The sequence below is a fragment of the Heptranchias perlo genome, chromosome 2, assembly GCF_035084215.1.
Source record: "Heptranchias perlo isolate sHepPer1 chromosome 2, sHepPer1.hap1, whole genome shotgun sequence".
Taxonomy (NCBI): Eukaryota; Metazoa; Chordata; class Chondrichthyes; order Hexanchiformes; family Hexanchidae; genus Heptranchias; species Heptranchias perlo.
In genome coordinates, this window is record NC_090326.1 from 103,556,389 (window position 1) to 103,582,306 (window position 25,918).

At 43.6% G+C, this 25,918-nt stretch overlaps 1 protein-coding gene across 1 annotated transcript in view; it reads left to right on the forward strand.

Moving 5' to 3' along the window:
• Positions 1-25,003, forward strand: part of ddc (dopa decarboxylase) — a 108,206-nt gene extending 83,203 nt beyond the window's left edge. The window contains exons 8-13 of the mRNA XM_067998682.1: positions 2,395-2,462; positions 8,704-8,780; positions 11,171-11,190; positions 14,664-14,762; positions 22,941-23,042; positions 24,550-25,003. Coding sequence (XP_067854783.1) covers positions 2,395-2,462; positions 8,704-8,780; positions 11,171-11,190; positions 14,664-14,762; positions 22,941-23,042; positions 24,550-24,747 — 564 coding nt within the window. The 3' untranslated portion in view covers positions 24,748-25,003. The remainder of the gene's footprint in view (positions 1-2,394; positions 2,463-8,703; positions 8,781-11,170; positions 11,191-14,663; positions 14,763-22,940; positions 23,043-24,549) is intronic.
• Positions 25,004-25,918: the final 915 nt, after the last annotated feature.

The window sequence follows — 25,918 nt, forward strand, 5'->3', positions numbered from 1 at the left end:
GGTTATGTCACAAAAAGGAGTATGACAAAAGTAAGGACAGTTAATTGAAGGAAAACCATCCATTGCTACAGTTTAAAAAACAAATACTAATGTGAACAGTGGTCTCAATTTCTCCATTCCCTGATGCTGTTGAAATTCTTCTGCCATTAAATCCAGCACCAATCGGCCTGTAATTTCCCACATTGCAGAAGTACATTTTTCAGAATGTTGTATTTTATACAGTTCTAAATAATTTCTGTTTGGGTTTGCTGGTTGTCATAGCAACTTGGGGAAATCAGTCTGCCCCGCGCGCAATCGTAGGCTGATTGGATCCACTTACCTGTTCTTCCGGGTTCCCCGCTGCTGAGCTGCGCGTCGGGCGGACTGCGCATCACAGTAAGGTCTGTCAGCTGGAGGAGCTCTATTTAAAGGGGCAGTCCTCCACTGACTGATGCTGCAAGAAAAAGGAAAAATTACAGCATGGAGCAGCCCAGCGGGAAGGCTGCTCCCAGGTTAATGATGCCTCCATCCAGCTCTTATTGGATGGGGTGAGGAGGAGGGGGAGGACAGAGATCTTCCCCCCGATGGGCAGGAGGAAGCGGCCTGCCTCTGCCACCAAGAAGGCCTGGCTCGAGGTGGCAGAGGAGGTCACCTGCACCACCAACATATCGCGCACCTGCATACAGTGCAGGAGGCGCTGCAATGACCTAAGTAGGTCAGCCAAAGTGAGTACACTTACTCATTCCCCTACACTCCGTCTGCCACATCACCGCCCCCACCCCACATCTCCTTCTGCACAGCCAACACTACTCTGTCACATCACCCCTCACACCCACTCAAAGCTCATCCTCATCTTACCTGCACATACTCACCTCGCCAGTACTCATCCCGTCACTACCACTCAACCCAATCTCATGGCTCTATCTCATACTCACCCTCTCACGATCTCTTTCACAGTCAGCCTCACTCAACCTGCCACTACCTGTGCTGCAGCCACAGGGCATGCATCACCTATGTGCAGTAGGAAGCGTAAGGCAAACGTGTCGTGAGCATGAAGGGGATTCACAAGGGTGTTTGAGGGTTTGTCATGGTTTTTACTTATATTTAATTTCTGATCAACTCACATTACATATTATATTGGCACCACTACTGTCTTTGCGATTCTTGTCTGGTTTGTGCAATAATGCCCTTTCCTGAGGATCACAATGAAGACCCACAACTGTGTCACTGCAGAGTGGGTGTAGGTGTATTTGCAGGGCTCTTTTGTGCAGAAGACTGAGAGACATCGGCGATGTCCCTGGTGCCACCCTGGAAGGATGCGGAGGAGAAGTTGTTGAGGGCAGTGGTGACTTTGAAAGCGACAGGTAAGAAGATGGTGCTCGGGCCAGCCGGGAGCAGCTTGGCATGAAGGAGGCTGCAGATGTCCACGACTACATGTCGAGTGACTCTGAGCCTCTGTGTGCACTGCTGCTCAGAGAGGTCCAGGAAGCTGAGCCTCAGTCTGCGACGCATCTCTCTCTGCGGTTGCCCTCCCTCCTGCTGTGCAGGTGGATGTGTCACAGCACTGTGTTGTGGAGCTCCACGTGTCAGAGGTAGACGGCGTGGCCGGCGAGGCTGGTGATGCTGTTCGCCCTCCGAGGAGGTCATGACTGCAGCTACGGCGGCCCCCATCCGGAAGATGTATGTTTGAGGGGGTCCGCAAGGTAGGTAAATGTGTCTGGACACTGGGGTAAGTGTGCAAGTTGGTGAATTTTGTTGTTAGGAGGAGGGTGGTGGAGGCCAAACTTTGTCCAAAGTGACAGAGTGGCCTCCTGCAAAGAGTGAGGGTCTCCCCCCCACTACCTGTCAAATGGACCTTTGCAGCTGCCACAGGCTGATGGCTGCAACACGTTCATTTGAACTGGGAGTGTTTCCCCCAGTACAGGAAACAGTCTCTAAGGCAGTTGCAAAATCCCATCCCTGTTAAAATAACAGGTCAATCAGGTCTGTAAACAACTTGAAGTACCTGTTTAAGTACTTTAAGTGGCACTCCGCCAGCTTTAATTGCCGGCGAGAGTCCCACATGCGGGGGCTGTGCGCGCATGTGAGCGCGTCAGTGGGGAACCCAGAAGTGGGCGGGTTGGAGCCGGGCTCCCCCGCCACGAATGCACCCGATCGCGGGTGCGAAAATCGAGCCCATTGGGTATTCTGTTCAGGCACCCAGCCCATGACTTGCACATCAGCCAATCTGTGCAGGCAGCGTTTGATAACTATTAAATGAGATGACTTCAGGAGGTCAGCTCTCTGTACTACTTGCACAGTGTGTACACAAAGGCCTTCCTTCTGATACTGTGATAATGGAGTATTATCAGTCGATAATGTTTTACAATTTTCAAATCGGTCGATAATATTTTACAATTTTCTTTGCTTTATCAGTTTTCAGATTCTTTCAACTTTAATCCTCACAAGTGGCTTTTGGTGAACTTTGATTGCTCAGCCATGTGGTAAGTTATCCATATGATGTCTGCAAAATATTTTTTAATTCACAGGATACACGTCTCAACATAATGTCTGCAGTTTAAGAAGATTCTCCTGTTTAGGTCGATTTCATTTGCTGTTCATTCCAATGGTATTGTAAAGTGACTTGCAACAAGTTACTTGCTGTTTAACCGTCATGGACGTTTTACTACGTTAAAAGCGCTATATAAATGTAAGTTGTTGTTAGTGCATGCCATTATAGACCAAATTGGCTGTACCTTCAAGTGGACATTGTTATGTTTTGGGGTTTTTACACTAGCTATTCTCCTCAGTTTCAATGACACTGGCCACTCCAGTAAGCAGACCTCATGTCCCCTGAGGGCAAGAGTGTGACTTTACCTGAGGTGTAAACAATAACCAGAATGTAAGGAATATTCCCCACAGCATGCAGAAACAGCTACCAATAATTGTGTGTGTATCCTGTGCCTAGTAAAAAACAGTCGACCATGGACAACAATGTTGCCAACTTGCATTAAGAGCAAGAGGATAACTAAGAGGATAACTAAGGCCTATTAGAGACCAAAAAGGTAACCTATGTGTGGAGGCGGAAGATGTTGGTATGGTTCTTACATACGAACACACGAATTAAGAGCAGGAATCGGCCATTTGGCCCCTCTAGCCTGCTCTGCCATTTGATAAGATCATGGCTGATCTGATTGTCACCTCAACATTACTTTCCCGTCTACCTATTATAACCTTTGAATCCCTTGTTAATCAGGAATCTATCTAACTCAGCCTTAAAAATATTCAATGACCCTGCCTCCACCGCTCTCTGGGAAAGGGAGTTCCACAGACTCACGACCCTCTGAGAGAAAAAAATTCTCCTCATCTCTGTTTTAAATGGGAGACCCCTTATTTTTAAACTGTAGCCCCTAGTTCTAGTCTCCCCACAAAGGGAAACATCCTCTCAGCATCTACCCCTTCTCGTCCCCTCAAGATCTTATATGTTTCAATAAGATCATCTCTCATTCTTCTGTGTTCCAGTGTATACAGGCTCAATTTGTCCAACCTTTCTTCATAAGATAACCCCCTCATCCCAGGAATCAGTTGAGTGAACCTTCTCTGAACCGCCTCTAAAGCAATTATGTCCTTCCTTAAATAAGGAGACCAAAACTGCACACAGTATTCTAGATGTGATCTCACTAATGCCCTGAAAACTGTAGCAAAACATCTCTTTTATATACCATTTCCCTTGCAATAAATGACAACATTCCATTTGCCTTCCTAATCACTTGCTGTACCTGCATACTAACTTTTTGTGATTCATGTACTAGGACACCCTGATCCCTCTGTACCTCAGAGTTCTTCAATCTTTCTCCATTTAAATCTTATACTGTTTTTCTATTCTTCCTGCCAAAGTGGACAAGTTCACATTTTCCCACATTATACTCCATCTGCCAAATTTTTGCCCACTTATGAATACTTTGCGTCTGTCTTCATAAAAGAGGGGGAGATGCAGACATTGTAGTTAAGGAGGAGGAGTGTGAAATATTGGATGGGATAAACATAGTGAGAGAGGAAGTATTAAGGGGATTAGCATCTTTGAAAGTAGATAAATCACCAGGAGCAGATGAAATGTATCCTAAGCTGTTAAAAGAAGCAAAGGAGGAAATAGCGGAGGCTCTGACCGTCATTTTCCAATCCTCACTGGATACTGGCATGGTGCCGGAGGATTCAAGGACTGCTAACGTTGTACTGTTGTTTAAAAAGGGAGCAAGGGAAAGACCGAGTAATTACAGGCCAGTCAGTCTAACATTGGTGGTTGGCAAATTATTGGAATCAATTCTGAGGGACAGGATAAACCGTCACTTAGAAAGGCATGGACTAGTCAAGGACAGTCAGCATGGATTTGTTAAGGGAAGGTTGTATCTGACTAACTTGATTGTATTTTTTGAGGCGGTAACAAGGAGGGTCGATGAGGGTAGTGTATTTGATGCAGTCTACGTGGATTTTAGCAAGGCTTTTGACAAGTACCACATGGCAGACTGGTCAAAAAATACAAGCCCATGGGATCCAAGGGAGAGTGGCAAGTTGGATCCAAAATTGGCTCGGTGGCAGGAAGCAAAGGGTAATGGTCGACGGGTGTTTTTGTGACTGGAAGGCTGTTTCCAGCGGGGTTCCACAGGGCTCAGTACTAGGTCCCTTGCTTTTTGTGGTATATATTAATGATATGGACTTAAACATAGGGGGCATGATTAAAAAGTTTGCAGATGATACAAAAATTGGCCATGTGGTTGATAGTGGGGAAGAAAATTGTAGTCTGCAGGAAGATATCAATGGACTGGTTAGGTAGGCAGAAAAGTGGCAAATGGAATTCAATCCAGAGAAGTGTGAGGTAATGCAATTAGGGAGGGCAAACAGGCGTGGGATAAATGGGAGGATACTGAGAGGTGTAGAGGAAGTGAGGGACCTCGGAGTGGATGTCCACAGATCCCTGAAGGTAGCAGGACAGGTAGATAAAGTGGTTAAGAAAGCATATGGAATACTTTCCTTTATTAGCCGAGGCATAGAATATAAGAGCAGGGAGGTTATGCTGGAACTGTATAAAACACTAATTAAGCCACAGTTTGAGTACTGCATACAGTTCTGGTCATCACATTACAGGAAAGATGTGATTGCACTAGAGAGGATACAAAGGAGATTTACGAGGATGTTGCCAGGACTGGAGAATTTTAGCTATGAGGAAAGATTGGATAGGCTGGGGTTGTTTTCCTTTTTTTTTTATTCGTTCACGGGATGTGGGCGTCGCTGGCGAGGCCAGCATTTATTGCCCATCCCTAATTGCCCTCGAGAAGGTGGTGGTGAGCCGCCTTCTTGAACCGCTGCAGTCCGTGTGGTGACGGTTCTCCCACAGTGCTGTTAGGAAGGGAGTTCCAGGATTTTGACCCAGCGACAATGAAGGAACGGCGATATATTTCCAAGTTGGGATGGTGTGTGACTTGGAGGGGAACGTGCAGGTGGTGTTGTTCCCATGTGCCTTCTGCTCTTGTCCTTCCAGGTGGTAGAGGTCGCGGGTTTGGGAGGTGCTTTCGAAGAAGCCTTGGCGAGTTGCTGCAGTGCGTCCTGTGGATGGTGCACACTGCAGCCACTGTGCGCCGGTGGTGAAGGGAGTGAATGTTTAGGGTGGTGGATGGGGTGCCAATCAAGCGGGCTGCTTTATCTTGGATGGTGTCGAGCTTCTTGAGTGTTGTTGGAGCTGCACTCATCCAAGCAAGTGGAGAGTATTCCATCACACTCCTGACTTGTGCCTTGTAGATGGTGGAAAGGCTTTGGGGAGTCAGAAGGTGAGTCACTCCTTGGAATAGAGGAGGCGGAGGGGTGATTTAGTTGAGGTATACAAAATTATGAGGGGCCTAGATTGAGTGGATAGGAAGGACCTATTTCCCCTAGCAGAGAGGTCAATAACCAGGGGGCATAGATTTAAGGTGATTAGTAGAAGGATTAGACGGGAGCTGAGGAAAGAATTTTTCACCCAGAGGGTGGTGGGGATCTGGAACTCACTGCCTGAAAGGGTGGTAGAGGCAGAAACCCTCAACTCATTTAAAAAGTATCTGGATGTGCACCTGAAGTGCCGTAACCTACATGGCTACGAACCAAATGCTGGAAAGTGGAATTAGGCTGGGTGGCACCTTTTAGGCCGGCGCGGACACGATGGGCCGATTGGCCTCCTTCTGTGCCATAAATTTCCTATGATTCTTTGAACAATGCTTCATTTTTGTGACAACATGTCACAGACTTGTTAAGGTATAGTTTATGAATCTGCACCCCAAGTGCAGAGTTTCATCTGATAGCAGAGCATATCAAGTGTCAATCCTTGTTAGGTGGCCAGAAGCTGCTGCAGGTGGAAAAGAAGCAGTTTACTAAGTGTACACAGCAAGAAGGTGGCTTAGTGATTCACTGACATTGGGGAAGGGAATATTACTCTCTGTTCCACCTGTAATCTTGCCTTTCTAAGGTCAGACGGGGTAGTGGAAGTTGAAGAGTGTGGAGAGTTCTTGAAGTATGGGAAAGGGCACTATATACTTTGATGGTTTTCCAGAAAAGCCAGGAGCACCATTAAAAGGGTAGAAGTGCCAGAAGGTAACCAGATGTCCCACTGAAGGTCTCGGCTGTGACCAGGGCCTTCAATGGTATGTATTGGGGGTAGAATGGAGGAAGAGGAGACCATTAGAAAGTCCTCTCCCTCTATAAGAGCATTTCAGGGCTGTTACTGTCGCTTCCACTGGCTTCTACTGCCACCTTCCCCATGGCAGTGCTGGGAAATGGCGGTAACATAGATGGACGGGAGGCAAAACTGCGCTCCGCCTCTCCACTGCTATTTACATGTAGTGGGTGGAGAAGGAAACAGCAGACCTGCAGGGGAGGGGGGTGGGAGAGGAAAATGTAGGTTTCACGGTGAGCTGGCAGTAGGTCTCATTGCCAAAATTTTCCCTTATTCTCCGCTGTTACCTGGTTCAAAATCTTTAGATAAACAATAATTACAAAATAATACCAGAAACAGGTATTACTCAGCATGCAGAGAGCTCCTGACAGTACGTTCACTGCCCTCCGTTCCCAATACACAAACACCTCTATCTCCCGAGTTCATGGGGAGGTCAAGATTATTTTTGAGAGTGGCATCTAACATTACAATCCTGGGAGGCAATGAGACCAGTTCTTGGATGTGTAAAGGGTAATTTTACAAGTCGGAGTTAAAATTAATGGGGACAAACTCACGGGAGGGGAGGGGAGATGGCATGTGCCCAAATGCTTGATCTATGCCCACAACAGTTAAGGCTCCATGTACTAGGGGCGTAAAATGATTCCTCTGTCTAAAGGGAATGAAGGGATGGCCACGACCAGGATGTGTTTTAACAGTATCACAGATGGATGATTTGAACTATTGGGATATTACTCCAGAGCACACCAAACCTAGATATACATCATCAGATAGATATTTCCCAGCAAAATATGAAACCTGTTAATGACAGAATTAAAGTCAATGCTAATGTTTTCAGTGACTTGCAGAAATGTGATGGTGCATGGAGTAAAACAAAAGTGCCCCTGATTAATCTGCAGATAAACCTTATACAGTGTTGATACAAAGGAATTGATAATGTGAATTGAAGTTATTGGGTGGGGAGGCCTGAGGCCCACTACATGGCCGATTAACTCAACACTTCCCTATTCGGCCAGCCAGCAAATAGGAAACTGGGCTTCTGTACAAAAATGTTGGGCTAGCCTCATTACTGCCCAACTTCTATTTAAATTAGAGGACCAACCTATAATACGACCAACGCATCTGAGAGGCACTCCAGATGTTCAGCACCCGTTTGGAACAGGTTCTTCAGGAGAGGCTTGTCAGAAAAAAAATGTTCCTGGATATAATGCCACCCTTCCTTTCTGCCCTTGTTTTCTGGGCCTCAAAATGGCCTTTGCCTTTCCTGGGAGAAAAAAATGACAGGCCTTCACTAGCTGCTAGCACATGACATCCCAACCCCCATGGCTTCCTGTACTATGTGGGACTGCCACTAAAAGATGTAAGTGAGCTGACCTGGTCTGATTAGCAGCAATCCTGGCAGTGCTCCACCCGGACCGTGTTATTGGCTCCAATATTGGGTCCACAGTTTTGGTTAAGATGCGCTCCTGGAGGACATTCTTGAATAGCTTCACCAAATCATATCAACTTGTCCTTTTTGTAAAGAATATTAAAGTTTGAAAAAAAAATGCATGAAAGACATCTGGAGTAAATACTTAACACTCATTCTGCTTTAAACTTGAAAATACCCCCATAAAATGCAAATAAGATTTAATCGGCAGTGGTGCACTGTTAATGTTTTACACCTGAAAGACATTCATACTGTGTGGATAATCCAGCTATGTGTTATCACACTTGTAAAACAGCATAATGATGTACCGTCACTAAGGACATATCCTGCATACTCTCATTTAGAATGCCTTCTTCTAATGTAGTAGAGATAATTATTCCTGGGCTGTTAGTCTTTTGTGACCCATTTTCCTAATTTCATGCTCACTGAATATAAGGAGGCATATAGTACTGCATATTGTATAGACAATAAAGAGCTGTGTGAGCTTCACAGACAATGCTAAATTGGGAACACAATGATTGTCTCTGTACACCGTGGTATAATAAAAAAGATATAAGCATCAAATTTGGTATGATGTGCACGTAAATAAATCAATTCATAAACATTTTGTTACTTTTAGGGTGAAGAAAAGATCAGAACTTATTGGAGCCTTTAACATGGATCCTCTTTACCTAAAACATGATCATCAGGACTCTGGTATTTTTCAGATTACTTTTTGTTATATTTTGGAATTGTGAAGTTAATCTTGCTCCTTTGTCTGAATGCACCTCACATCACTAAAATCCTAATGAATAGCAGCTGCGTGCAACTGTCATGTTCCAGGGTGTAATTATCCTGCTGGAGGATAAGTGCCTTGTTCATTATTGCAATTTTTTGAAAAAGTACTGGTTAGACATAGGGTCATTATGAATTGTTTTTGTTGGTTTTGGCAGCACCGATAACAACAAGAGCAGCAATAATTTGCATTTATTTGGAGGGGGATGGAATTGGTGGCGAGGGGATGGAAAGGGTTGTGGAGGCTGAAGACAATGGCTTTGGTCTTCCTAATGATTAATTGGAGGAAATAGTAGCTCATCCAGGACTAGATGTGGGACAAGCAGTCTGACAACAAAGAGGCAATGGAGGGGTCAAGAGAGGCGGAAATGAGGTTGAGCTGGGTGTCATCAGCATAAATATGGAACCTGACGTCATTTCTTCGGATGAGGCATAGCATGTAGATGAGAAGTAGTTTGGGGCCAAGGTTAGGTCCTTGGGGTCTCCAGAGGTAACGGTGCAGGAGTGGGGAGAAAAGCCATTGCAGGAGATTCCCTGGCTATGACTAGATAGATAAGAGTGGAACCAGGCAAGGGCAGTCCCACTCAGCTGGACATCAGAGGATAGGCGTTGGAGGAGAATGGTGTGGTTGATCGTACCAAAGGCTGGAGAGCGGTCAAGAAGGATGATACCAATTGTAGCTAACAGAGAATGAGTGCAAGTCAAACCACTTGATCAAAACATACCACTGTACCATTTAACAAGGATGTGGAGATGCCGGTGATGGACTGGGGTTGACAATTGTAAACAATTTTACAACACCAAGTTATAGTCCAACAAATTTATTTTAAATTCCACAAGCTTTCGGAGGCTTCCTCCTTCGTCAGGTGAATGGTGTGGAAATGAGATTTTCGAATCCTTCGCATTTGAAAATCACAGAACAATGCCTGGTGATTACTGCCCGTTGCCAAGGCAATCACAGTGAGCAGACAGAAAGGTGTCACCTAAAAGGCCACCGAATATACAAACCCCCCAAAAAAAAGAGAGAAGGAAGACAGTAGTAATGTAAATGAGGAGGGAGCATTCCCAGTCTTCTGCCTCATTTGCCTGAAGGGTTGCTGGCTGGGCACGCAGTAAAGGCATCCAGACAAACATAATGCTGTGGCCTGTCCCCTCCCCCCATAATCCCTGTTCACCAGCAGGTCAGTATGGTAGGCCAAAGACGTAAAGGTCAGTGACAGGTTTTAATTTCTAACCCCTTCTCCCCGGGATGTCGTAAGTGCTTGGGACCTTCTGGTTACTGATTTCCATCAGCATCCATAAGGTCCCGATTACCGGTAGCCATCCTGGAGATCTGCAGCTGCACTTCAAGTTCCTGCCCCCTCTATCGGTGCTAGGCCCTACCACGAGGTGGGCTGGCACCAGGGTGCCCCGGGCCATGTTAATAGCCTGAGACAGTAAATCCGAGCCCTGCTGGGCCTGGACAGAAGCAGGAAAATCCACCCTCATATGTATTGTGACTTAATTTAAAGGGACAGCTGCCAAGCTAAACATAGAAAAACAAAGACACTACATTTCTGTCATACCCCACTCGCTGGAATTCCACTGACGTTGATGATCTACCAGTTAAACAGTGAGGGTTAGGATCTGGAATGAACTGCCAGGGCGGTTGGTGTAGGCAGATTCAATCGTGGTTTTCAAAAAAGAACTGGATAAGTACTTGAAAGGAGAAGAATTGCAGGGCTACAGGGAAAGGGCAGCGGAGTGGGACTAGCTGGAGTGTTCTTGCATAGAGCCAGCACGGACTCGATGGGCCGAATGGCCTCCTTCCGCATTGTAACTTTTCTATGATTCTATGATGCCTGTTCATCTCTAGTATCCAATGTGTAAGTGTGTTGAGGAGGGGATTTAAAATTTAAATGGCCATCTAGCACACCTAGCTCTTTTACAACGTGGTAAGGCGCCACTACAAGTTTCCACTCTCACCTGAGGCGGGCACCCGAGTTGCACTGCAAATGGCATGGACACACACCCGATATATGAAAATGCTCCCGACTGAAGAAACTGGAATGGCGTCAAGGATAAGTATTATGGGTGAAACAAGGTGTGACCCATAAACTTCTGGGGTGCTAACAATACTTAAAGTATTGTGTAAAAACAAATTGAGTTTAAAATCTAACATACTTACTGTGCCTATTACTCTGTACACTGTATTAGAACCATTGATTTTAGTTACCTTTGTATTCATCTAACAGTTTGCAGCTGCAGTTCAGTATTAAAACAAATGAACCACATTTTACATTAACTTTTCTCTTTTTGTTCTATCTTTCCAGGACTCATCACTGATTATAGGGTGAGTGTCCTTACAGCATGTCTAATAAATATGAATATGAAATAGTTACATAACTACAGTAAATTTTTTCATTTCTAGTCATGTTTAGCATCCCAGCATGAAGCTAAATTTGTAAATGATTATTTCTCCATGCCTCCAGCCTTGTACTTAGTCTAAACATATATTTATTGAACTATATTTGGGTTTTCTTAGCGATTTTTCTTCTCCTGAAGGTGTTGACTTCTGTTATCTGATATCTCGCTGTACTGGTCATTCCTCGTGTGAGCCTACGCAATGAGTATTGTCAGGGTGTTCAACAATTTGGAGCTTCACAATCAAGCCCAATCCTCTCCAGTGTCCACACACACATCCAGTAAATGTTACTTGATAATGCTCAGAGCAGAAATCTGTGGCTGATTTTCCTCTGCCCTAGCCGAGAGGTGCTGTAGCCAATTGTAGCTCCTCTACTGCCACCTGGCAGAGATCAGTTAACACAGCACAGAAAGACGATTAGACTTAGGATCTTCTGGTCTACATGGCTTAGTTTTATGATGACTTTATCGAATGAGCCATTGGGGAGCTAATCGAATGAACATGGCTTACTATTTACAAATTGTCTCCAGTTAAAGTAAAAGTTCATATAAACCAGCAACCATTTTGAATCTTCAGGCAGTGCTACTGGTTGCTAAGCCATATAACATGTAACTGTTTCCTTTTTTTGTTCATTTCAATATGGATATCAGACATTTCAGATCCGTATCTCAAATTGGCATTTCTCAATTTTTAAAATCAACTTTGCAATTTATAAATAATTACTGTAAGTGATTGTTCTGGAGGTTCCTCACTTGAGAAAATCTTTTTAATATATAAAATGGGACTTTTTATTGCATGACTTTATATAAAACTATAAGGTAAATTCACCAATCTTGCACTCTCAGTGGAGAGCTACACTCAAAGGGAGGGCAGGTCAGAGCATGCCTCCCCATTTGGAGTGTGGGATAGGTGAACTCATTCATATACTTTTCCTTGTTTGTTAATTTTAGTAAAAAAAAATCAGACTATAAAGTGAAAAATACTCGCACCTAATTTCTCACTAAAATTAGCAAATGAAGGAGAATATACCCTGTGATTTTTAATTGATTTTACAGCTGTCCACTCAGAGAATTTCTGCTGGGTCTATGCCCTGCTGGAGATGTAATAAAGAGGTGGCCACTTGTGATACTTTAATCCATATGTTCTGGAAATATTCATGAGTACCTTAAATCTTTGGAGCATGGCTTTTGAAGAGTTCTTCATGCACAAGAATATTACCAAGTCTGATAATAAAAAGGGTATACAACTTTTATTTGTGAATGGAATTGCAAGCATTCCAGTTGTTAACGTACTTTCTGATCATGAGAGAAGTGATCTGTATGAGTTGGTTGTCAGAGTAATTGTCGCGTTAGTAATTTATTTAAATAAATTCAGAAAATGGTCATTCTGGAGAATTTTTAAGAGTTTATTATAGAATAAATATTATTTTAAAAAATGACTGCAGCTTCCCAGATAGCCCAGTGGGAAAATGGACCACTTGCTGTGTACCAAGCCATGCAGAGCAGGACATCACAGCTTTGATTCCTAGTCTTAGTTAGCCCAAGGTGGGTCCGCAGCTGGAAACACCATAACACTTGATGTCCTCAAGGTAGGGAAGAGAAAAATCAGAATTCCTGCTTCCTAATAGTTTCTGCTGAATTTCTGTGTGTTTGAGGATAGGATCACGCTCAGACTTGTGGCCGTGCTAGTCAAATAGCCCTCAGTTGTTAACTCCAGGTTGCAGATGAGAATAACCACTTGAGAGAGATAGTAGTGAGGTTGTCACCACCCGTAGAACTGCACCCACATATTAATCACTGCCTTAGGGAGTAAAGGGAGAAATTTGAAGAGGTTACCTTTTAAAGCATTACCAAGATAATGTTAGAGGTAGATTTATTTGGAGAAATTATTAATTTCACTTCTTCGACCTATCCTATTCCCAGTTCCTCAGATTATCATCTCCCTCTTAATCGCCAATGCATCAAAAGGGCATCAAAAATTGCTACTTGAGATATAAACAAAGTTTTTTTGTTTTTGTTTGTGTTATGTATTATATGAAATTTGGCAGCCATATGAAAGAGATCTGAAAATGTTCATTTTCAGATCTCTTCCAAACATCGGGAAGACTATTTGAATGAAGAGAAAACAGCGCAGCTACTCTCCAATTCACTAATTCAGGTGGAAGTGTGGAGACTAAGAGCTTTGAAGAGTCTCCAAAATTTGCTTGCTGATTTCTGGTAACCTGTTTTTCCTCCACAGTTTTGCTTACTGAGACTTGCAATTGACTAACCCCATGGTGCTAAAATTCTCACCCCAACCTACATTTTTCAACCCCCATCCCACCTGGCCTCCCCCTCCGTACTTGGAACATGAGAAGGTATGGCATTCTCCATGGCCATACCTTTCCTTTGCTATCCTTATGAAGGAGGAGGGACAGCAGCACATGGAGATGAGGAGAATAAGGGAGCAAGGCAGACGACACCAGTCCACAGCATGTCTATAGGCAGCACAGATCCTTCAAGGACCTCTTGGAGGAGCTCTGTGTTTGAAGGGTGTGATTGTCCAAGGATGCCATTTGACAACTGTGCGACCTTCTTGAAAATCTTCAGCCTTACTCCACTGCCAGAATGGTTTTGTCTTGTCGCTGTGAAAGTGACCACTGCCCTAAATATTTTGGTACCTGATCCTTTCAAGGTGCCACATGGCATCTGTGCATCACCTAGGAGTCAGTGCCTACTGTCTTCCACCTATTTTAGAAGGGCTTGCAGCTCTTCCTGTGCAAAATTCACAGCCCTTTGGTGAGATGCTGCCCTGCCACGGTGCTCCGTAGGCACAGCTGGCCCGTGACTGCTGATGTTTCTGGCAAGAAGCATTTCAGATAAGGGTGGGAGATTATTTGAGTGGATAAAACGCAGAGGTCAAGGAAAGAGTCTATGCAGACCCCCCTTGCTGTCCCCAAGTGCTCTAATGGAGACTAAAGTCTTTACAGAAGCTACACCCTTTTGCACAGTATTTTCCTGGGGCCTAAGCTGCTCACTGCACTTTTAGAACATCATTACACCAGAACTTACACCACTTCACATGCAAATTAATTACTCAGGAAACTTAAGTGCAACTCCCTCTGCTGATGAATGGTGTAACTTTCCAGTGCAACAACAGCACAAGGGATTGATGAAATTTAGGGCTATAAATGTAGCTTAATCAGCGCGAATTAATTCTCTTCATTCAAATAGTTTTCCCGTTGAGCCTTAGCTCCATTTCCTTTTTCCAGCACAAGGGACAAATCAAAGATGGATGTCTGTGCTACAAGTTACCCTTGATTTTATTATTTTAAAAAACTTGTTACAGAGGCCATTATGAGACAGAAACCAATATGGCAACAGTTAGAAGATAATATTTTAACTAACACTGTTTACATGTAGCACTGGCAGATTCCCTTGGGGCGCAGATTCCGTTCTCTGAAAATGTGGTTTGTGTTCCGATTGTATGGAGTAAAAGGACTTCAAGAATATATTCGCAAGGTAAAGTACCAATAGTGACACATGTAGATATAATACAGAAAGCATCTGCAAAATATATTGTAAAATCTGTGTCACATAAAATTTCTGTGTACTATACTTCGATCAAAACTAATGAGTATGTATACTAACCCAACAAGTTTGATGGCTAATATGTAATGGAGAGGTCAACTTAAGAGTAGTTGGGATTGTGGCAATCAGTAGGACAAACCTTGTTGGCCTCCAGGGTTCCTTCCTCAAGGTATACAGTGGAGAAATTTTTGAAAGCTTTTAGAAAGGCTTAAAGGGCACCTCAATCCATTAGCAGCCTTTGCCAAAGCTGAAGGAGCAGGAGATGAAGTGACTGAGTACCGTAGCTATTCCTTCCCTGTGTTAATTCTTGTTAACCAGCATGGATTTGTTAAAGGCAAATTGTGTTTAACTAACCTGATTGAGTTTTTTGATGAGTTAACAGAGAGGGTTGATAAGGGCAATGCAGTTGAAGTATGCAGTTGTATATGGACTTTCAAAGGCATTTGATAAAGTGCCACATAATAGGCTTGTCAGCAAAGTTGAAGCCCACTGAATAAAAGGGAATTGGCAGCATGGATACGAAATTGGCTAAGTGACAGGAAACAGAGGGTAGTGGTGAACGGTTGTTTTTCGGACTGGAGGGAGGTGTACAGTGGTGTTCCCCAGGGGTCGGTACTAGGAGCACTGCTTTTCTTGATACATATTAATGACTTGGACTTGGGTGTACAGGGCACAATTTCAAAAATTGCAGATGACACAAAACTTGAAGGGTAGTGAACAGTGAGGAAGATAGTGATAGACTTCAAAAGGACATAGACAGGCTGGTGGAATGGGAGGACATGTGGCAGATGAAATTTAACACAGAGAAGTGCGAAGTGATACATTTTGGTAGGAAGAATGAGGAGAGGCAATATAAACTAAAGGGTACAATTCTAAAAGGGGTGCAGGAACAGAGAGACCTGGGGGTATATGTGTACAGGTTGTTGAAGGTGGCAGGGCAGGTTGAAAAAGCGGTTAAAAAAAAACATATGGGATCCTGGGCTTTATAAATAGAGGCATAGAGTACAAAAGCAATGAGGTTATTATGAACCTTTATAAAACACTGGTTCAACCACAACTGGAGTATTGTGTCCAATTCTAGGCATTGCACTTTAGGAAGGATGTGAAGGCCTTGGAAAGGGTGCAGAAAAGGTTTACTAGAATGGTTCCAGGGATGAGGGACTTCAGTTACGCGGATAGACTGGAGAAACTGGGGTTGTTCTCCTGAGAGCAGAGAAGGTTGAGAGGAGATATGATAGAGGTGTTCAAAATCATGAGGGGTCTAGACAGAGTAGAGAGAAACTGTTCCCATTGGCAGAAGGGTCGAGAACCAGAGGACACAGATTTAAGGTGATTGGCAAAAGAACCAAAGACGACATGAGGAAAAACATTTTTACACAGCAAGTGGTTGTGATCTGGAATGCATTACCTGAAAGTGTGGTGGAGGCAGATTCAATCATGGCTTTCAAAAGGCAATTGGATAAGTACGTGAAAGAAAAAAATTTGCAGAGCTACGAGGAAAGGGCGGGGGAGTGGGACTAGCTGGATTGCCCTTGCAGAGAGCCTGCATGGATTTGAGAGGTCGAATGGCTTCCTTCTGTGCTGTAACCATTCTATGATTCTAATTGTTATATAGACTACTATCACTGGCTCCGAGCTCATTCACCTTTTCCTTAATATTTGTAAAGTTAGCCCTTAAGAGACAAATCACTCCAAATAGTCTCAGTTAATCTTCTATTGAATTTCCTATTACTATAATCTCCCTTTTTCTCAACAAAGCTTTTTTCCTTGTTCCAATAAGCTGCTTTGCCTCTTTTACAATTTCCCCTGCCCTTTTCTGAATATAATCTCCTAAGTGTTATCCTTTTTTTGCTCAAGATAATCACTGGATTGGGGGTAATATTCTGGCATGGGTGGAGGATTGGTTATCTAACAGGAAGCAGAGAGTTGGGATAAATGGTTCATTCTCGGACTGGCAACCTGTAGCCAGTGGTGTTCCGCAGGGGTCGGTGCTGGGTCCCCAACTCTTTACAATCTATATTAACGATTTGGAGGAGGGGACCGAGTGTAACATATCAAAGTTTGCAGATGATACAAAGATGGGAGGGAAAGTGGAGAGTGAGGAGGACATAAAAAACCTACAGGGGGATATAGACAGGCTGGGTGAGTGGGCGGAGATTTGGCAGATGCAATACAATATTGGAAAATGTGAGGCTATGCACTTTGGCAGGAAAAATCAGAGAGCAAGTTATTATCTTAATGGCGAGAAACTGGAAAGTACTGCAGTACAAAGGGATCTGGGGGTCCTAGTGCAAGAAAATCAAAAAGTTAGTTTGCAGGTGCAGCAGGTGATCAAGAAGGCCAACGGAATGTTGGCTTTTATTGCTAGGGGGATAGAATATAAAAACAGGGAGGTATTGCTGCAGTTATATAAGGTATTGGTGAGACCGCACCTGGAATACTGCATGCAGTTTTGGTCTCCATACTTAAGAAAAGACATACTTGCTCTCGAGGCAGTACAAAGAAGGTTCACTCAGTTAATCCCGGGGATGAGGGGGTGGACATATGAGGAGAGTAGAGGGACTCTACTCATTGGAGTTCAGAAGAATGAGAGGCGATCTTATTGAAACATATAAGATTGTGAAGGGGCTTGATCGGGTGGATGCGGTAAGGATGTTCCCAAGGATGGGTGAAACTAGAACTAGGGGGCATAATCTTAGAATAAGGGGTTGCTCTTTCAAAACTGAGATGAGGAGAAACTTCTTCACTCAGAGGGTAGTAGGTCTGTGGAATTTGCTGCCCCAGGAAGCTGTGGAAGCTACATCATTGAATAAATTTAAAACAGAAATAGACAGTTTCCTAGAAGTAAAGGGAATTAGGGGTTACGGGGAGCGGGCAGGAAATTGGACATGAATTTAGATTTGAGGTTAGGATCAGATCAGCCATGATCTTATTGAATGGCGGAGCAGGCTCGAGGGGCCGATTGGCCTAGTCCTGCTCCTATTTCTTATGTTCTTATGTTCTTAAATTTGTTCTTATGGTGTGGGCGATGCTGGCAAAGCCATATTTACTGCCCATCCTGAGTTACGCCAAAAAGGTGATGAGCATTCTCTTTGAACTGCAGCAATCCTTGTAGTGATGGTGGCTCCTAAGGTAATGTCAGGATGGGAATTCCAGGATATTGGCCCACCGACAATGAAGGGACAGCAGTTTATGTCCAGTTCAGGATGGTGTCTCACCTGTAGGGGAGCTTGGAAGTGATGGGTACCGATGATCTGGCTGTTCTTGTCCTTCTTGGCGATAGAGGTTATATGCTGTCAAGTTAAGTTTAGTTTGTTGCTACAGTGCATCCTGCAGCTGGTGTGCAACGATGGTGGAGGGGGTGGATACTGAGTCCAGTGGCAGGGTCACCAGTGGAACGGATTGCTCTGTCCTGAATGATGTCAAACATCTTGAGTGTTGTTACAGCTGCACGCATCCAGGCGAGTGATCATACTTCTGACTTGAGCACTGTAGATGGTGGATAGACTTTGAGGGATCAGGTGTCACAGAGTACTCAGTCTCTGCCCTGCTGTTGTAGCCACGGTGTTAATATGGCTGGTCCAGTTAAGCTTATGATGAATGGTGACCCCCCCAGGATGTTCATGGTGGGAATTCAGCGATTTAAAAAGCAAACAGTCTGTCAATGCTATTGAAGGTCAGGGAGGTAGTTGAGCCTTTGCTTGTTCGAGATGGCCCTTACCTGGAATTTAGGTGTCATGAATGTTACCTGCCACTTGTCTGCTCAAGCCTGAACATTATCCAGATCCTGCTGTAGACTTCTTCATTATTGGAGGAGTTGTGAATGGAGCTGAACATGGTAGAATCAGTGAATAGCTGTGCTCTGGCCTCATGATGGAGGGAAGGTAATTGATGAAGCAACTAAAGATCATCAGACTGAGGACACTACCCTGAATGAACAGCTGCAGCACTGTCTTGGCCTACAATAACAATGGCAATCTTCCTTTGACACTTGGAGGGTTTTCCCTTTGATTTCAGTTTTGCTAGGGCTCCTTGGTGCCATATTTGGTCAAATGCTGCCTTAATACAAAGGGCTGCTACTCTCGCCTCTCCTCTGGCATTTAACTCTGGATAAAGGCCGTGACTAGGTCTGGAGCAGTGTGGTTCTGGTAGAAACCAAACTGAGCATTGGTGAGCATGTTAATAGTGCGTATGGTGCTGCTTATAGTACCATTAATGACTCCTTCCATCCATCACTTTGTGATGAATGATAGGACAGTAATTGGCCAGGTTACATTTGTCTTGTTTTCTGTCAGATAGACATCAATATCATAACTGCACTGGCACAGCTTGGCTTGGGGGTGGTGCGGGGGTGGGAAGGGGCGGTGGCTAGTTCTGGAGTGCAGATCGTCAATACTACAGCCGGGATGTCATCAGAGCCCATAATTTTTATTCTGTCCAGTGCAATCAGCTACTTCTTCATGTCAAATGGAGTGAACCACATCAGCTGGACAATGATGGTGTCAACCTCAGGAAGAGGTCAAGTGGTATTGTCTACTGGGTACTTTTGGCTGAAGGCGTCCCTTTTGCACTCACATGCTGGCTTTTGCCATTGTTGATGATGTGCATGGAGCCTCGTTCTCCCATTATTTAACTGATCGCCCACTACCATTCTTGGGTTGATACAGTAGAGTTAGAACTGTGCTATGATCTGTTGGTTGTGGGGTCACTTCGCTGTCTACAGCCTGCTGCTTTTGGTGCGTACATGCAGGTAGTGCTGTATTATAGCTTCACTAGGTTGCTACCTCATTCTAAGCTGGGACTGGTGCTGCTCCTGACACACTCTTCATTGAACCAGAGCTGGCCTCCTGACTCAACGGTGATGGAGGGATGTGCCAGGCCATAAGTTTAGACATTGTGGTGGTAGAGAACTCTGCTGCTGCTGTCCTACAGCATCTCACGGATGCCCAATTTTTGGGCTGCTAGATTTGCCCTCACTTCATCTGACTTAGCACAGCGGCAACGCCACACTACACGATGGAGGATGTCCTCATTGTGAAGACAAGACTTTGTCTTCACAAGGACTGTGTGGCAGTTGCACTTACGAAAGCAATCATGGACAAATGTGTCTGCGATAGGTGTGTTCTTGAGGACGAGGTCAAGTAGGTTATTCCCTCATGTTGGTTTCTTCACCACCTGACCCAGACCCACATTGCAGTTATGTCCTTCAGGACTCAGCCACCTTGGTCCCCCACCCAGAGTACATTCTGTACCGTTGCTTCCCTCAGTGCTTCCTCCAAGTGAAACTCAATGTGGAGAAGTACCGATTCATCATTTGGGGGGGTTGGTAGTTGATAATCAGCAGGTTTCCATGGCGTTGTTTGACCTGAAGCCATGAGACTTCATAGGGTCTGATTTGACAGTGCTCATTCCTGTTATTCCTTCTTGCAGCCTCTCCTTACTCTGACCCAATTCTAGCCTCCTCTACCCATCTGTTTCGACACTGTCACTTCTGCAACATGGTCTTTATGTACCATCCTCAGCTGTCTGTCTCACTGAGTGCCTCTGTGCACATAATTTCTGCTGTTCAATTGCACTATGCTCTCCTCCAGACCCTTGATCAACAATGTTTACAACAATAGCTCTGTCTGAGCTTGATGGGGCCAGTTTTCATCTACGGTGCAAGTTAAGTCTCACGGGATCCAAGGTGAGGTAGCTAATTGGATACAAAATTGGATTCACAACGGAAGACAGAGGGTGGTTGTTGAGGGTTGCTTTTCAAACTGGAGGCCTGTGACCAGCGGTGTGCCTCAGGGATCGGTGCTGGGTCCGCTGTTATTTGTTATTTATATTAATGATTTGGATGAGAATTTAGGAGGCATGGTTAGTAAGTTTGCAGATGACACCAAGATTGGTGGCATTGTGGACAGTGAAGAAGGTTATCTAGTATTGCAACGGGATCTTGATAAATTGGGCCAGTGGGCCGATGAATGGCAGATGGAGTTTAATTTAGATAAATGTGAGGTGATGCATTTTGGTAGATCGAATCGGGCCAGGACCTACTCCGTTAATGGTAGGGCGTTGGGGAGAGTTATAGAACAAAGAGATCTAGGAGTACAGGTTCATAGCTCCTTGAAAGTGGAGTCACAGGTGGATAGGGTGGTGAAGAAGGCATTCAGCATGCTTGGTTTCATTGGTCAGAACATTGAATACAGGAGTTGGGATGTCTTGTTGAAGTTGTACAAGACATTAGTAAGGCCACACTTGGAATACTGTGTACAGTTCTGGTCACCCTATTATAGAAAGGATATTATTAAACTAGAAAGAGTGCAGAAAAGATTTACTAGGGGCAATTTTTTTCACTCAAAGGGTGGTGAGTGTCTGGAACGAGCTGCCAGAGGCAGTAGTAGAGGCGAGTACAATTTTGTCTTTTAAAAAGCATTTGGACAGTTACATGGGTAAGATGGGTATAGAGGGATATGGACCAAGTGCAGGCAATTGGGACTAGCTTAGTGGTATAAACTGGGCGACATGGACATGTTGGGCCGAAGGGCTTGTTTCCATGTTGTAAACTTCTATGATTCTAAGTCTAAGAGTTAAGAATTGGTGCTAATCTTTGTCTGGCGCTTTCTCTCTTCATCCTACCCAGTAAGACAAATCACCTAGCCCTGAAATCCCATCTCTGCCCCTGCTCCCTCCAAGCTAACCTTATTCATGAGACCCAGCCCCTGCTCCCTTGATCATATTGCCACCAAACTCCTGACCACCCAACTTCCCTTCCTGGCCCCATGTTCGTTGACATTGCAAATGGTTCCCTCTCCCCCAGTATTGTCTCCCTCATTGCCATCATCACCCCTCCCCCTCAAAAAAAACATCCTCAAACCCCCCCCCCCCACTGTTCTCGCTAACTACTGCCCCATCTCCAACTTCCCTTTCCTCTCCAAAGTCAAAGTCAGCATGTTGAAGCCTCCCAGATCATTATCCATCTTTCCTGCAACTATTCTTGAATCCTTCCTGTCAGGTTTCTGCCCTCACCGAAATCACGAACGACATTCTCTGTGACTGTGGTGCATTATCTGTCCTCGTTCTCCCTGTAGCTTTCAACACATTTGGCTACACCATTCATATCCAACGCCCCTCTGTTATGCAGCTTGGTGGGTCTGCCCTCCCTTGGTTTCACTCTTACATTTCCTATTGTAGTCACAGCAGGTTTAGCACTGACCTCCCATACCAAAATCATTAACTCAGGAGTCCTGTATGCTTGCCCATCAACCCCCCCTCCCGCCACCAACCTCTTCCTTGTTTACATGCTGCCTCTTGGTGATATAATTCGCAGGAATTGGGACAGTATCTGCATATACGCTGATGACACTCAGCTTCACCTCTCCACCACTTCTCTCGACCCTTCCATTGCTTCTGTGTTGTCTAGCATTCAGTATCAGATGATCCACAACTTCCTCCATTTAAACACTGGGAATCCTGAAATCAGTCTTTGGGACCTAGCCACTGTTAGGCTAAAGCAGACTCTGAACCTCAGCTTCCTCTTTGACCTTGAGCCGAGTTGCCGATCCCATCACAAAAACTGCCTATTTTCACCTCTTAAGCATTAGAGAAATGATTTAAAAACTGTTGAATTAATCTTTTTCATTGGCCCTTTAAAATACAGTTCAGCCCCTAGCAATCCTGGATGCTAATTTATAGGGGTGTCATTTGGAAAAAGTGTCAACTTAGCTGGAAAAGACTAGGGACGCATTATTACATCAGTCCATGTTATTTGATTATTATAAGGAAGCTCTCGCCTCAGCTACTAGAAATATCGTTATACTTTAATGGGTCTCCATCCCTTTTTCTATACTGTTGCCCCAAGAATTAGTACATACAGGTCATACACAAGAGGAAATTTAGCCCCATAATTACATAAAAGGCCATGTTTGTGTTTTTAAAAAAAAAATCAAGATCTATTTAATTTGTCTTATGAATGTTCTCATTTAATTTACAAAGATGGTGACAATGGTAGATAATTTTTGTCTAATTTTCTTCATTCTGTGTAAGGAGTCATTCATTTTTGCTGAAAAACATGTTTATCAAAAACCGGGGTCTCACCATCCATTTCTGCTATGTTTGCTGCAGCAGGTGGATCTAGCACACGAGTTTGAAAATTTGGTACGTCAAGATGAACAGTTCGAGATTGTAAGTGATGTCGTATTGGGACTGGTGTGCTTCAGACTGAAGGTATGTATAAGCACTGTTAATATTAAGTACTCTTCATAGATCAACTATATTTCCCTTTCTGGATTGAGGTCTCAATTTACAGTCATTGTGCTTAGTCCCACTGGTGCAAGATGTGGAAGTGCAGACAAGGAAATTGGGTATGGAGTTTCTTTAGCATGATCCCCAACCAATTTGTAGTGTATAATCTTCTGGACAGAGCTCAGGTGTTCTGGCATGAAATGTGCAACATCCTCATTAAATAATGAAAATTATGTAAATCCATGGAAAGTATCTGAAGGCAAATTTCTCATCTTTCTTACCTAGCATGTGCTGTGTGCTCAGCTAGCCCATATAAAATGTGTTATAGTGGTAAAGTGCATTCTACCTTAGAAGTTCAAGGCTAGATGTTTCTGTTTTAGAGCCATTTATCAGTGTAATATTAGCACTAAATGAAGAAAAATGCAGTCGAGAGGCTTGACACGAAAACTCCACTAGTCCAGAGGAGCTCCTAGTTCCTCCACATTGCCCACCAAATACCTGTCCCCACCCTTTAAATTCTTATGCAATAAGTGTGCATTGTGTAACACTGTCTTCCTCCCCAATGTCTGGTAATCACACCCAAAAATTAGTACCAATATATCAGTAGCATTGCAGTCTGCTAGAGGCACTAGCAAACTGGAATTGTTGCTTGCTGGCCATTTTGGAGCAGTTTAGCTTCGTGTATCTATTTGCTGTGGACGTTTTCTGTTAAGGATGGCTAACCCTGAACTTTGCTGACTGAAGGATCGTTGCTGGGGTGTACAGACTCCACTAGTGCTGCTCTCTTGACTCTAGCCCCAAAGCTGCTCTTTCCCCTAGGAATCCCTGTTTTGTAGAACAATGGATGATGAGGATATGAAAGAAGCAGAATGTCAGATTGGTAGGGCACCACAGACATAAGTTGCCAATTCAAAGACACCCAGTGTATGGCAGCTGTCGATTGAGGCTTTCATATCTTGTCAAGATGCCAGTGCATCAGAAGGTTGTGATATACAAAGATTAACAGTTTTGTCAACTACTTACCCTGAACTTAAGAGCCTTCATCCACAGCACTAAGTGTGGCTGTTAAAATGACAGTGGCACTCAATTTCTTCTCCACAGATTATTTTCAGGCTTCATCAGGGGACATGTGCTGGCCCCATACAAGCTGCAAGGCCAATACGGGAACCTCTAATAAGGGACAACTGCCACTAATATGATTTCCTACCCACTATATGTCCAGATATTTCCTTGTGATCACCCATCAAAGCTTGAGCACGTGCATTAAAGCTATCACATGCCTCTCTCGAAGAACCCTTTATATACCATTCCTCGGTACAAAAGCTGTCATCCCAGTGTTGCAATGATTGTTCACATCCACAATACATAACAAAAAAATCCTCAAATTTATTTTATTAATTTGGCAAGTTAGCAGTGAATTAAAATATACATTGTTATAAATAAGTAAAAACTTTTTTCAAGATCTTTCTGATGTATTTAATTTTTTTAGGGCTCAAACGATCTGAACAAAAAACTCATTAAAAGAATAAACGAAATGAGAAAGATTCACATTGTGCCATGCCAACTTCGAGACAAGTTTGTCCTCCGTTTTGCTGTATGTGCACGTACAGTCGAAAGCAAACACATCCAATATGCCTGGCAGAACATAAAGGAGATTGCCACTGACCTTCAAGTAGGCCATCAGTAGTACTTGTCTTCTGTAAAGAAGTACATTTACATCGTAATGTTTATTTTTGTGTTAAATGAAAGTAATTTAATTTTATTTTTGTGAATGATTTGACTTGTGGTGCTGATGTTGACCAGACAATAATGTAGACTAATAATTCCTGTGCACTAAATCAAATATATAATGCTTTCATAACTTTTGCGATTGTGTATTTTGCAGTGTAAACTGCAAAAAAAAACATGCAATTTTATTTTGATTACTTAAAAGCGTGCTCAATAAATGTAGTGCATTAAAAAATACAATTACTTTAAATTATTGCTATTCATTTCTTGAATCTTACACCATTGTTACTCTATATATGTTTTTGACTTCTGTGTCAGACTGTTGTTGTAAGTGAGTGCCACCTCTTATGTCCTCAAGAGTGTTCACACTCAACCCAACATCCAGTCTGGTATTTTGATGGCGCACCCAGGATACAGAGCTGCTGGTTCAACCCCATCATGCATCTTTGAGAAACAGCTAAAAAACACTAAATTTGGATTGCAATTTAAACAAAAATTATTGAATAACTGAACAAGCAAACAATTAACAGTAATATAATATACATTTATAGATGTTAGACTATGCTTATATTATGAAAAATAAATGGTTTCTTAACTCTAAATCGAACTATATTTTATAATTAACTATTATGTGCATAACTTTTAATTTAATATCTGACCAACTACTGAAGTGCTTGATTAGCTGATTCTCAACAGAAATACTCGACAGACTACCTCTTTTGACTCCAAGTCAAACTCAAAAGATTTTTTGAAAAGCTTTGGGCGAATACACTTGAAATTGTTACTGGGGTATCTTAGAATTTGAATAACTATCTAAATTCAAAAAGGAGCTGTCAGATACATTTAGGAACACTAATCACACAGTGGGCTCAATTTTAAACTTGCGGTGCGTTGGGGGCGGGGCTGCGAAAATTGCAGAAACGCAGAGCGGGTTCGGAAGCCAGCTCCAACCTGCAGACTTCCAAGTTTCCCACAGACACACCTGTGTGCGCGCGGACTTCCCGAATCTGGAAGTCCCGCCAGCAATTAAAGCCAGCAGGATGATAGAGAACCAAATATACTGCATTGAGATACTTAAGGCACTTGTGACATATTAGGTAGTTAAAACAATTTTTAAAATTACCTGGGCG